The 13705-nt window shown below is 38.9% G+C and overlaps 1 protein-coding gene and 1 long non-coding RNA gene across 5 annotated transcripts; one reads left to right on the forward strand and one right to left on the reverse strand.

The window, feature by feature from the left end:
• Nucleotides 1-521: 521 nt before the first annotated feature.
• prr14 (proline rich 14) lies at nt 522-9719 on the forward strand. Of its 3 annotated transcripts, none has more exons than XM_047572273.1 (11): nt 522-635; nt 1491-1519; nt 1598-1787; nt 2476-2638; nt 2725-2790; nt 3344-3384; nt 3500-6373; nt 6470-6611; nt 6789-6898; nt 7479-7547; nt 8228-9719. In XM_047572273.1, exons 3-11 carry the CDS (start codon nt 1648-1650, stop codon nt 8517-8519), a joined length of 3897 nt encoding a protein of 1298 aa, XP_047428229.1. In that variant the 5' UTR covers nt 522-635; nt 1491-1519; nt 1598-1647; the 3' UTR covers nt 8520-9719. The 3 variants fall into 3 exon arrangements, with proteins under 3 accessions (XP_047428229.1, XP_047428230.1, XP_047428231.1); XM_047572274.1 differs by having other exon boundaries at nt 6473-6611; XM_047572275.1 differs by lacking the exon at nt 1598-1787.
• On the reverse strand, nt 9602-13599 carry LOC124998085. 2 transcript variants are annotated; one of them, XR_007111018.1, is made up of 4 exons: nt 13585-13599; nt 12455-12690; nt 10884-11110; nt 9602-10421 (listed from the first exon to the last, which is right to left on the reverse strand). It is a non-coding gene; the product is annotated as an uncharacterized LOC124998085 (long non-coding RNA). The 2 variants fall into 2 exon arrangements; XR_007111017.1 differs by lacking the exon at nt 13585-13599 and having other exon boundaries at nt 12455-12974.
• Nucleotides 13600-13705: the final 106 nt, after the last annotated feature.

Raw genomic sequence — 13705 nt, forward strand, 5'->3', positions numbered from 1 at the left:
GCATCGAGTCTGGGAAGTGTCTGACATTTTAAAACATCACTGTATGCTCCTTGAAAATTTTTAAATAGTAAAAACTATTAATTAAATGTATCAATAAAAGAAGACTTGTTATATATAAATTATGTTTTTACTGGCATACAAATATAAATAAAATTGTTCTATGAGATACCATGTTAATCGTATGAAAAAGATAAAATAGTGAAAATTATTAATCAAGTATATCGACAAAAATGTTATAATAGCTCATTTAAATTATGCATTTACTATACAATATACTATACTAATTATGCTATGATGAGATTATATGTTAAGAGTCGTACGTCGTCGTCTTTTAAGAGATTGGGTCATGCGAGGACATAAAAGAAGACTATAATTTTTATGAGCCATTCGTCCTCGCATTGCTATTGGCTGCCCTCAACCCATGACCCTCAAAGTCTTATTTTAATTGGTCAGGTTTCAACAGGGCTTCACAGGCGGAAAAATAAGACGTGCTGTGATTGGATGATCCGCCTGTCTGCTTGTTGGATTTGTAAAAACGGATAGATACATTTGCGGGTCGCGGTAGGGCGCCGTCCGGCATGTCTTGTTTACGACGAGGTGGGAGTATTATTCTGCCGTCCAGCTAATCGTTCCAGGTAAGCTTGGTTATTTTTTTAGCTGCCGTGTACATATGCAGTTAAACGACGAGTGTGGGATATGTCAAGTTAAGCCACAAAAGAAATGTTGGACGTTTGAAGATATGACAGTTCGGCTACGACTATACCTTGGTGCAGAAACTGTACGCTACACACTATGAGTATCGTCGTCAGTCAAACCAAGCAATGTGGACTGAGTAACAATAAAGCTCTGCTTGGACCTAGATGAAATGTTTAGTACACGACATTTTCAGTATAGCTATTATCTGAAATAGGCTGGTGCTGTCTTATGTTAGCTTGTGAATAAAAGTTTGAATTTAGACTGGTAATTCCAGCAAGTAGACCGCGCTCGATTTTGATCAAACCGCCTCTCCCATTTGTTTGACAATATTCACTGAGGTTTACTTAATTGCTTACACACTGGAGATATTTCCGATCTACCACGTGGCCGTCTTTGTCATATTAGCATTGTTTTTGGGTGTAAGCTTTCCAACTCTCCGCTAAAAGACTCAGCCAATTGAACTGACTGGAAAACACCGAGAGCTCAAATTCGGTGTTTTACTACGAGAGCTGTGCTTTTTCCTTGAAATCTAATTATTGTTTTGTTATTGATTATATGTGGCGTTTCCCAATTTTTACCCCAGTTTTAGATTACAATATTGCATTTATTTTGTTTGTGCTTATTTACATGTTGCCCTTCAGACACATATCTGTCCGTTGTTGCTTTCGATTCAATATCCAACACCCCAAAAGACTTTTGTCTCGGCTGAGACATAACAACACTTTTTTAGGAGGACCATTTAACTTTTGATCTGACATTTCATATACACTAACTGTTCTAATTCTTAATTTCAGAATAAATCTCCATCCCAGATATTTGCAAAGTAAGTGAAGCTGAGTTATTAAGAACTCGTTTTGAATCGCTTCTACATTGATGTGAAACCCTGCATGTTTTTTTTCAGTTGTTATTTACAGAGAAGGCCAGAGAAGGAGAAAGAGCGAGAGCAAGGGGATGTTGACTTATCCCTCTGACTCGCTCCCTCAGATAGTTTGTCCAATGGATGATGCTATTCCCCCCAACCCTTTCTGTAGTGCACCTCCCCACAGTGAACCTCCACCACCTCTCCTCTCCCTTTCCTCAGTCACTCCCAGGTATAGTTGTTCTGGCACCTTTTGGTTTCTTTTGCTGGTGTATCCCTCTTGCTTTATGGTGCTTTTTTGTGCACTGATGGATTTAGGAAGACACATTTTTGTTATCCATTTACTTCAGTTCCATAAAAGTGTCGACTCATAGCTTGACAAATGACAAATGTCCTCAATTCCAGTTGTCACTAGTCTTGCAATTTAGAATCTAATATGATATTTTTGGTGGTGATTTAGATGTATGAGCAGGACCTGTCCTGATGTTTTTAAAAAGACAACATTATTTTGTCTGCAGTCACCAACAGGGGTGAGCATCATGGCGTTTAGGTTTAAATAGCTTGATCGAACAGCAGCTGGATTTTTGAATTTTTGCTTGCCAGTAGACATTAATAGTTCGACCTGAACAGAAGACTGGTTTTATTCATTTATTTATTTTAAACACTAGATAGTATTTGTAAGAAATGCACATACAGTTCACAGCTTGTAGCTATTACATTTTGGCCCATCAGATTATGTGATTTATAATCATGTATGTTCCTGTTATATTGTAGCAGTGTTTGTCAGTACTTGGATAGTGGTGTATAGACTATACTGATACAGATGCATTGCTTATGCTGTCTGCTTTTATTTCTCACTTTATCTGTAACAATAATTGTTGTATATTAGCTAAGTTTACTCTCCTGGGATACATTCACAGCCATCCGAATGATGGAATATCTGGACACAGAAGGAGTGATCGCATTCAAGGGATCAGAGCTCAGACTCCTAAAATTCGGAGTAACACAGACAGCCAAGCCTCTCAGAAACCGTCCAGACAGAATCCAGCCCCCGCAAAGAGACAAAGAGAAGGGGAGATCATGGTAGGAGTTGAACTTAAAAACCTCATCTAGAAGCTATTCATTAACAGAATAAGTCTCTGCTAATGCAACATGTCTATAATTTACAGGTGCAAATTTCACAGCCTAAACAGCCAAGAGTTGAAAGGACAGATGTATACGAGACACAAAACAAGGTCAGTTTAAGATTCTTTAATCCATATGTTTTGATATTCCATCCATGTATGTCCTTGATGGTATTTTTCACGTTCTAAGGCTGTCAGTGTCTAATCTCTGTGTGCACTGCTGTAAAACCGCATGGCAACACTGGAGACTTGTACAGTGAACAGAGTGTGAGGGTTAATTGGGTGATTTAATCCTCCTTCACGGTCTGCTGCGTTTGACACAGACGAGCTATTGACTGTCTAAATGTGACCTAATAACACAGACAGCAGTTATCACAGAACACAATGTATCTTTAATGGCTCTTTATGCAAACATAGGTTTATTATATACAACCACATGTGTCTTTATTTGATATTAGAAAGTCTGTTTTTGTTTTTAATTATTTTAGTAAAATTGTTGTTTTTTTCATGAAAAGAATGAGATGAATTGACAAGAATGGGGGCGTTATCTATGCAAAAGATGTATCATTAAGTGTTAAAACATGATGATATCAAATATCTGCACAACCAAACACTGCTAATTTTCTTAAAATGACAGTAAAATATTTACCTATGTATTTTGCAGGATGGACTGCATTTTAGTTTTTCAACAGAGCATCAAAATGAGTAAGTGTGACAACTAATTTTTCACCAAGTGAAACCCCACTTTTTATAATTGATTTAAGATTCTGTTATTTCAGTTGCAGTGTCAGATTTCTTTTTCTCTTCATTTATATTACAGGCAAAAAGACCAGAGAGGGCCACCAAAGAATACAGATGTCTCTCCGGACGAAACTGTAGTTGAACCTTTTCCTGAAGACACCACACAGAATATTGATGCTGCTGAGTCTGACATGGACACATGTGGGAAATTAGCTGTTGAACACAGTGTTGAAAATCCATCTGCTATGAAAGGATGGGTGATTGGTCCATTGTTTCAGTCTTTCAAGGCAAAGATGGCCAGTTTCACAGAGATAGTCATGAGCCCTGTTAAACTCTTCACATCAAACAGTCCTCCACCATGTATGGATCATCCAGACAACCTTCATGAGTATGAAATACAGGCTGATGGAACAGCAGATGCTGAACATTCTGGGCCAAGCAACACACCTTATCCAGAAGGAGAAATTGGCAACAGGAATCAGGGAATTGAAGATAATCAGTACGGACTTGGCACAGAAGATGCAGAAAATGAAAAAATCGTTATTCCCACATTTTCAAAAAAATTGCATTTTGGTATGGAGACGTCAACGTGCAGCTCTGAACTGTCTGAATGTGCAGTAAATCGGAAGGAAACAACCTCACCTGATTTACTGTGTCCACCACACCGTCCCTTGCCTCGCATTGTTTCTGAGCAAGTCTCCGTATCAGTTTCGTCCATTCTTAAGCCTTTTGTCCTGTTAAGATCCTCTTCAAGTGCCTTGCATGAATCAAAATTAAAGGTATCCAGTGATCTGGACAAAGGCAAGAAGGCTGGCAAGTCAAAACCTCTGCCTAGAAAACGTAGATCTGAATTAAAGAGCGTTAACTGTAAGACACCTGATGACAAAAAGGAAGAGTGTCACCCAGAGGTCCCTGACAAGGAGTCTTCTCAATACAACTCAAACAGCACTGTCTTGAGTGGGACGAGCAAAAAGCTGACTTTGTCGTCCTCGGTCTGTAACACTGATCCTGATGAATACTGTCTTCAGGCTGAAAATGATCATGATGATGGGAACACAGAACGATGTTTTGTTCAACAAAGCCCACCCCGACTGAGTAACCCCAGTAATAAAAGGACACAGAAGCTCACTTTGGATAAACATCAGCTGAACCCTAAAACGTGCCCAGTTATAGGTTTGGGGAGAGAAAAGAGAGGCCAGAAACTGGACTGTAGTCTCCAAAATTCTGCACGGAGCAAAAGACTGAAGGCAGATGCACAATCAGAGGCTACAAAAAGTTGTAGAGTTGAGTTGATGTCCTCAGATAATGACATATGGAGAGGGATAAAGCCTTCACGAAAGCAAGTTGTGTCGATAAATGCCAATGCGAATATGGAAGAAACACTCAACCCTGTTAAAAAAAGAACAACAAGAGTGAATGGGAAAGAAAAAGTTCCTACAATAAATGAAGCTGTGTTACAAACGCAGGCTCAAAGTTTCCCTGACATGTTGGTTTGCTCATCGGATAAGAGCCGTGGTTTGTCGGATGAAAACCAAAAAGGCAGCAAAGTGAAGCCTAGTGGTTCATGCAAAAGACTGAAGATGAGGAAAGTTCCTAACAAACCTGATGACATTGATAATGGTATGGATATGGAAACCACTATGGCATTCACTTCTACTGAACAGACTGAAGAGCCAATACCTGAAGTTTTACTCCGTCCTCATATAAAGCAGCTCGAGAACAAAAAAAGATCCAGGATTATAAACATGAAACCACTAAAAAGGAAATCACCAATCCAAGCAAGCTTGGCTGCTACCTCATCTGTGGAGCTCTTTGAACTCAGGCCTGGGGATTTAAATACCTCTGAGCATGTTCAAGAAGAGAACTTGACTAGAGGACAGGGAGAGCCGTCCAAGAGACCCAAAAAGGGCTTTAGAGGTGCTTTCAGTTCATCTGTGTCCACTGGGACTCAAGAAGCAAAGCAGTGTATTAACAGCCTTCATTTGGTAACCAAAGAAACCCAGTGTAATGTAGATGCAGGCGAAGACAAAATCTCAATAGACCCTTTGTATTTTGAAATGACACCTTTTGAAAGAAATGCTGAACCTGTACTTTCACCTTCCCATTCAGACTGTTTCATACAAATAAACCAAGCGAAGCACGCTACAGATCGGATGGAACGGGATTCTGCTTCTGTCAAAGATGAGAGATTAACCAGGGACTCTGAAGTTGTGAACAATAACAGCTTTTCTTTGTCACGGCTAAGACCTAGTGCAAGACGAGTTAACATTAAACCAAGGAGAGCAGATGACCAAAGAAGAAAATGCAGGGTTTTGCTCAGCAAGGCACATAACGCTGAAGCGGTCACAAAATCCATCACTATGGAGGATGCTGATCTAGCTGCATCAAGTATACAGTTGTCAGAAAACCGTTTTGCAAGGTGCCTGTTGCGTAGCTATTCTTGCCCAGAGATCTCCTCTCTCCATCCTAATGACACACCCTGGAAAACTCCTCATTCACCACATCACAGCAGGACTCACACCCCACACCAGCACCAGTCCTCCCACAGCCCTTTTGTGTCTCATGCTCGCAAATCCCTGCATCGAGCTCGTCGACACACGGTCTGCAGCGTGGAAGTGGAGAGGGAGATTGCCCCTCTGTGTCTTCGCAAGGAAGTGTACCCGTCGCGAAGATCTGCACCATATGACCCTGTCACTCAACACCTGTCTCCCAGCATTGCACTGTCCCCCAGCACTTCTCTCTCAGTTCTTGCTTCTTGCTTCCTTTCAAGCCCCTTGGCTTTCCTTTCCAAGAAAGCTGACAGCAGAGGAACCACTGCCAGCCCCAGCACTTCCAGTCATGTTTCTTCTCCCACATCTTCTTCGTTGTCATCCCCACTGAGCTCCACATGGCACCCTTCAGGAATTATTCCAGGAACGGACTCCTCTGGTAACACCTTGGATTCTAACAAAGGGTAAATCATTCTTAAACGTCTGTGGTGAGCTGCTGTACCAATGGTACTCCAAGTTAATAAAGCTGTACTGGTATTAACTCTCATCTTCTTTTAAAGTAGGAATCCTTTGGAGTGTGAGATGGAGAGAAGACAACAGAGTGAGGAGGAAGATGATGGGGAGGACACAAGCTCTTCCAGTCAGGAGTTTGAAGATGTTGGGTTGAGAGAAGAAAAGGCTCTGTCGGATTCTGAAATCAAGGTAAATGTTATGCATTTGTCTTTGAGTTAAACCATCTCATTTTACTGTCTGTCTCCACTTTACCATATGCCCATAAAGAACAATTCGATACAACAGCACTGCAAAATGTTTAAAGACGTTGTAAATATCCTTATTCTTATTTTTATTGCTCTCTGTTGATCTTGTTCTGTGTCACAGGTTGTGCAAAATCATGACAAACAAGGAAAGGTGTCCTCCATCCGCATTCGGAAAACTTTACCCAAACCCCAGAACAACCTGACACCCATGGGATTGCCCAAACCAATCAGGTATTTTGGTATATGTGGAGTAAGCATTGTACATTTCATAGTTTTAATTGGCAAATCTCTTTGTGAAATTTCTTCTTCTCCTTGACTTTTTTTCCCCCATTAACAACATGAACAAACAGAGGTAGGAAAGCAGAGTTGGCTTGAGAAGTATTTGAGAGAGATGAGACATTTGCCGAAAAAAAGACAAAATTCCATGTTTCCTTAGTGCCTAAAGAAATGGTAATGGTTTAAAGTTAATTTGCACAGCAAGTTCAAAGTAAATCTTTTGTAATACGTCAGTGGAGCCTGCATCATGTGCAAAGTTTGTATGGCTTAATGTTATCTGTGTGATGAAGTACGTTAAGAAAATCAAGTTCATGTTTAATCATGAGCTGCAAATGAATCCCATTCAGGCAGAACTGTTAGATAGTCTTCTGCCTCGTATCACGTTTGTACATGGAAGTAGGACGAATTCTACTGGCTTACACTCTGACCCATCATTGAAAGTGACTTAATGTCAATACACATGTTGTCTATTGACCACTTTCTAGTCAATATTCGGACAGAGTGCAACGTTGTTTTTTCCTCTGATACATTGCAGGCTGAAAAAGAAGGAGTTTAGTTTGGAAGAAATCTACACCAATAAGAATTTCAGCAAACCCCCTGAAAGGTAAGGTCAACATTAGATAACTGTTCTGTCTGCAAATAAACAGTTAGTGTCTCTCATGGATCACCACTGGTGCCACTGTTTTGTGTGTGTGCATCATGACTTTGTTTCTCTTGTTACTGTTACTTCTTTATGCCTCTGGGTTTGTTGTCATTGTGCAGAATGAATCAAGTTTAGAATAATGTAAACTTGTGAAGTGCCTACACCTTGTGCACATCAGCATCCCTTTTGTACTAAAAGTAAAGAGATGCAGCACTTTCTACATTGGTTATTTGACAGTTATTGTTTCATTTTGTTAGTCACTACTGAAGCATGTGACTTTTGTCACAAGTTAATATTCACCAGATTCTGGCCCCTCCTCCATGTTCTTCCTCAAATACCGCATATTAAAATCCGTGTATCTTTAGTGTGCTGACCCTGGCAACATGCTGCCTTCCCTTATTAGTTCTGTTGTGTGTACATTTGGGACATGTCTTCATACCACTGCTGCTACTGAAGCAACAAAGCTCAGTTTGACCAGAGGGTGGCAGCAGAGGAAAATTTATAGTATCTAAATGAGCGCGAGTGTATTTATACATCATTAGGGCTATGGGGCAACGCCCGAGGCCTAGTTTGTAACACTATTTTCTACTGTCTGTGCTCAGTAACCTAACATTTGTTTGCATTTCTCACTTGTGTTTCAGTCGTCTGGAAACCATATTCGAGGTGCCTCTCAATCGCAGAAATGGTTCCGAGTCCTGTTTTGGCCCAAGGCGCGTCAAGCGATTTTTGAAGTTCCTGGAGGTTGGTGAGTCTAGAAAACCAAAGAAGCCTCTAGTTGGAGTTGGAAAGGCAGTCATTTCCTCATCCAGGACGAGACGAGGCAGCTTTTCTAAAGACGAACCACCTCTGAGCATGCAGGATGTAGACTCGCTGCTCTGTGCAAAGCTCGATCAGCTCAACTTGTGGTTAATACATGATCAGAAAGAAAGCTGACAAATGCCGATTGTTTGGTAGCTATCAGAGAAATAATATTGTGTAAATAAGGATTTCAACATGAAGATTCACACGAGTCTTCCAGCTCTTCTTTATGTCGGCGCAATCGATGTATAAATGTTGTGGTCACATGTTCCAGTTGAAGAATTATACTGTCCATTTTGTAGCAGTTGTAACCTGCAAGTTGAACAACAGTAAATCATAGCACCATTGCCTCATAGACATTGGTTTTAAATGTAGTTATAAATGCTTTGCATGTGTGTTAAGTTGTTTTTCATTCATTGCCACATTCAAACCGTCCGTTCCTCACTTCAGACAGTTTCCATCTGATAAGCGAAACTGTCCTGAAACAAAAGTTGATATTTAGATTTTTTTTTTTTTTAATTAAATCACATGCTTACCCAGTATTAACCATCCTGCACCTCCTCCCTGCTAGGGTGACTCACGATGACAACAACTTTCTTTTCAAAGATAATTTGTTTTGAAAGAAGGCAGGATATCAATGCTAGTAGTTAGGACTTTGCAGCATCAATGCAAATTTTTTGTAAAGGCAGCTATTTTTTATGAAAAGCACAATATAACTTTTAAACATGCCTGAAGAGATTTGTATTCGCTGCAACTAGTTTCGCAAATTTCTGTCCATCACGTTTACAGTATGTACTACTAGGTGCGTCTGCACATAGCCTGGACTGCATAAACCAGTTTACCCAGTTCAGTTCAGTGTCTGTTCAGTTATTCAGTTATTTATGTTCTCATTAATATTTGTTAATAAGATATTACATGAAGACAATATGACACTCCAGGGAGTTTTTTTTTTTTGTTTTTTTTTTTTTTTTTTAAAAATCTGTGGTGCTCTTTGGATTGTCTGTGGTGTTTATCTTTGTATTGCAAATGTAACTTCTTGTTAAACTACTAATGAGTGTATTTTTGTTTGCTTGTTCTTATTTTGCTCAAATTGTAATGAGGTTGCCTTAACTGTAAAAATTTGTTCAAACTGATGTTTTGATGTTTTGTAGGCTCGTTTGTAATCTTTTTTTTTTTTTTTTTTTTTTTTACGAGGACATAACAAAGGTTCAACGAAGTCAGAGCACAAACATTTTTGTCTTTTTATTTTTTATAAAATTGTATTTACATGTCTGTATAAAAGTACAACATGTGGATGCATTTGACGTAAATAAAACTAATATGGTAACAATGCAATAATGCCAAGATAATGTCCGCACCACGAGAGGAGGATCTCATAAGATCCCGGAGAAGCACTGCCATGCCATTTTTTTATTTCCAGTAAGGACCCAGTCCTTAATGAATAGGTTTAGATTCACAGTGACTTAATTTATTTACTTGTTTACTATCTGCAAATTATATACCATATCTTAGAATGAGTATATTAAATTGTAATAGTAGAAATTTTAAGGATTGGGTCCTTACTAGATGTATAACTATAAGTGTTATGTAGTGTCATGTATAATTTGGCAATGCTTTTATATGCTCATTTAGATTTTTAATTGTCCATATGTGCATATATTGTTAAATAAATATTACACCGTATAAAAACATGTAAAACCTCATTAATACAACTTTCCATACTGGTGTGAACTGTGACGGCAAGAAAGACTAATGCGGTCTGAGTCCGTTTCATGTAACATCCAGCTTCTTTGTGTCTTTCTGATTTTTGACTTTAGTCGTTGGTAAGCAGCTCTGTCTCCACAAATTTCCAGAAACACAAGAGCCACTCCACTGGATATTTTCTCAGTCTTGAAAAGTGATGAGATACGAGATCAGTCCCATTAACAAAGGAATTGACAGCAAAATGGAAATCCACGTCACGATGGAAATGATGCCAAATTTTCTTGCCTTTTTTGATAACTTTTTAGATTCCTCTCGATCTGTCGTCTTCTCAGCCTAGTGAAGACACAACAACATTGTCAGTTAGGGACTTAGCGTTGGCAACACAATCTAGCAGATAAATCCATACAGCTATATGTGCAAGTTAATTAATCCCAAGTTTTCCAGGTTTTATTAGTTTATTTTTTGTGTTACCGTCATTCTGCTTCTACTCAGCAAGAAAATCAATTACATTTTTATCCCCAGTCCATTTCACTGAAATTGTTTTAAGGAGGGCTCTTCGCTGACAGTATGGACATATGGACAGAATGATCACGACAATTAATAACTCTATAGTGTACTTTGAATTTTACACTATAAATTGCCCTATCTAGTGAAAATCATTTTAACTAATGTGATTAAGCATCACAGAGCAGCCACTTTAGTGATGTGATGTGTCTGCATGTACTTGGAACGTGACTTACAGATTGACCCCTAAAAGAAAACCTGCGTCAGAAAAGAAAAGAGAAAATAAAATACCTCGACTGAATTTATCAGAGCTTTGATTCCGATGCAGGAGAGCCCGCAGATGATGCTCCAGATGGCCAGTCCCCTGTAGTGCTCGTTATCGCAACAGGACCCGAACTTCTTTCTCCTCCTGCTAACTTCCTTGCAAGTGCCATTTTCTGCGTCACTTGCCCCTGGTACAATAGGAAGTGGAGTGAATTCGTCCATTTCTATGCATGTGTCTGGTGATTCTGACATCTCTGTAAAACATGACATAATTTTTTAAGAAAAATTGCCTTTAGATGAGTGTTTTAAAAGGCTTTTTCAGTCAATGACATGCACAACAGGCCTAAAAGGCAAATTAGAATTTCATGATTTGTTTGAGCTGCTGTTCATTGTGGTTCACTCTGAGGATTGTTTGTTTTTCAAGATAAAGACAGTTTTAAGAAAATAGTTTCCCCTTTGTTTAAAATTCTGTTTAAATGTTGATTTTGTTTAAATTATTTACTGCTTTGAGTTTGTGAGGAACATTTGGCCTTCACTTACAAATGTTACATATAATCATTTCATTTACTTTTGCTTTACAACCAAATTATGTTCCTGTTTATATTCTGAACAAGGAAACATAATTTAATGTCGCAATCACAGAGCCTCCCCACTGTTTCCCACACTAAAGAAAACAGCTTTAACATTTTGACAAATGTCTGCCGTTGACACTCACCTAAATGTGTTAACGACTGGAAAATGATCTCAAATTTTATCATGGAGATAAAAGCCCTTACTTGTTTTCACTGCCTGTCCTTGCACCTCATGTACTCAGCCCATTTAAGTACAAGAGAGGGGAAAAGAAAATGTGTTCCTAAACTTACCTTTGTAACTTGTGTTTACCTTGTATTAATACCAAGTTCCCCCAGGGCAGTTTGAGTTATTTTGGAACTGGACAAGACTATGCCAAGTCAAAAGAATTTGAAATAAATGCACCCTACAAGTCTAAACGTGCTCTGAAAAGAAATATCCAGACAGTGCATTTCCTCAAGTGAACATTTTGAGTTTTGGGTATTTCCAAGCTGAAACAGAAAGTAGCCTCTAAATAGCGTAACGTAATACACGGTGTCAGTGTGTACAAGTGACAAGTCAAACAACTAGTTTGAAAAACTTGGACGATCACTCTTGTGATACTGTCAGAACTTCCGGCTTGGCTGGCATGTTGTCATGGAGCGAGGAAAACATGAAATGTGACTTATCTAATCTGTCAGCTGATCAAAGAGCAGTGTAGAACATACCAGCACAGTTTGAGCTTTTTTCTTGAGAATGTGTTCACAGAGTGTTGGACTGAGGATCATGTATTACACAGGACTGTGAATGATTTGTAGTAGGCAGCAAGAACAGTCAGGTCTGTGCCAGCATAGGATTGGAATGTGAACTGATTGATTAAGAAAGTTTCTGTTCCATAAATGTCATTCCCATAACAGAGCAGTCTTAAATATGTCTTTCCAAGTATATACTACTTCAACTTCTTTGAAGATGTATTGGGAATTTGACCAAAATGGAAAAGTCTGATAAATTTTTAAAAATATATACATATATAAATTTGAAGTACAAACCTGGTGCTCCGCAGTCTAAGTCTGAGTGAGATAGTAGGCAGGTGTATTGACTCCTTGTGTCCTTAGGAAGAATCCAGTTCAAGATAACAAATGTAGCCCAAGAAATATTCCTTAAAATGTGAAAGTTTCAGTTCAGTTTTCCACACATGGTTGTCTAAACACCGCTCCAGTGATTTCAGTGAGATGACCGCTTCTCAGATGACCTGTGACTGTGAAACCCGGTGCCATGTAAATGACTGTAAGGAGAAGCTCATAGTGAAACTGTGAAAACTCCACGCCCATTTTTTTATGCAGGCTTTGGTCTCGTTCCGGTACTCCCACACATACACTTGCCAAACCCTTTCTTCACTTGTTAACATTAGTTCTCATATTCTAGTCTATGTTTCCTGGGCTGAACTTCCTGTCTTACTTAGTCACAGTGATACATACTCTAGAGCGTTGTAACCTTGGTCTCTCCTCTGTCCTATACCACATTCCAGTGGATTTAGGGAAGGTGTGTTCACACTTGTCTTGCCTCGAGGCAAAACAGACAATGATTTAAACCGACTCAATTCGTCTTTAACAGGTATAACCACCACCTCCTGTTCTTCTGTTCTCATATCAGTCAGTTCAGAAGTATTCCCAGTTTCCTGCTCTCTGACCTACAGATAAGACATATTTACTTGACTCAGCAGTTGATGACAACCAGGACACATTTTTTCCTCAGGCTCCACCTGCTATAAACTACCACCAACATAATTTTCTACTTCCTTATCTTTAAATATTGTAACATCAGCATTAGCAAAACTAAACTGCAGATAACATTCATCAATTCAGCAACATTCCATGTGGATGTGTTGTATAATGAAACTTAAGTTACACTTTATCATTGTGTTTCGGAAAGATGTTTGAAAACGATAACTATTTTTATTTCATCATAGAATTAGGAGCTTATCTACTCAATGAGTTTACAACAAAATTAACTTACTGGCAGTGATCATTTCCTTGATTAATAATAAATGATGTATTTACCAGGATGTACAACGCAGCACTTGCAGTATAAGCAATAAAATGGTTATGATGTAAATTTGATTAGACTGCAACAAGTTTACATTGTTCATGGAATGTGCAATAAACAACTATGTACATACCTTCATATACAAAGGGCCAGACTGAGCTCTTGGTGAAGACTAAGACAGCAGTGCACAATTGGATTGTTGATTCTCCATGAAATAAAAGTCATAGATCAGCCACAACATTAAAAACACCGAT

This window comes from Mugil cephalus, chromosome 20, assembly GCF_022458985.1.
Source record: "Mugil cephalus isolate CIBA_MC_2020 chromosome 20, CIBA_Mcephalus_1.1, whole genome shotgun sequence".
NCBI classification, from domain to species: Eukaryota; Metazoa; Chordata; class Actinopteri; order Mugiliformes; family Mugilidae; genus Mugil; species Mugil cephalus.

What these genes read in the sequence shown, in the direction of transcription:
- prr14 (XM_047572273.1), top strand. Translation starts at nt 1,648, where the DNA reads ATGTTGACTTATCCCTCTGACTCGCTCCCTCAGATAGTTTGTCCAATG. An exon ending in ACCTTGGATTCTAACAAAGG is followed by an intron (nt 6,374 to 6,469) that starts GTAAATCATTCT and finishes CTTCTTTTAAAG; the next exon opens with TAGGAATCCTTTGGAGTGTG. An exon ending in TGTCGGATTCTGAAATCAAG is followed by an intron (nt 6,612 to 6,788) that starts GTAAATGTTATG and finishes TCTGTGTCACAG; the next exon opens with GTTGTGCAAAATCATGACAA.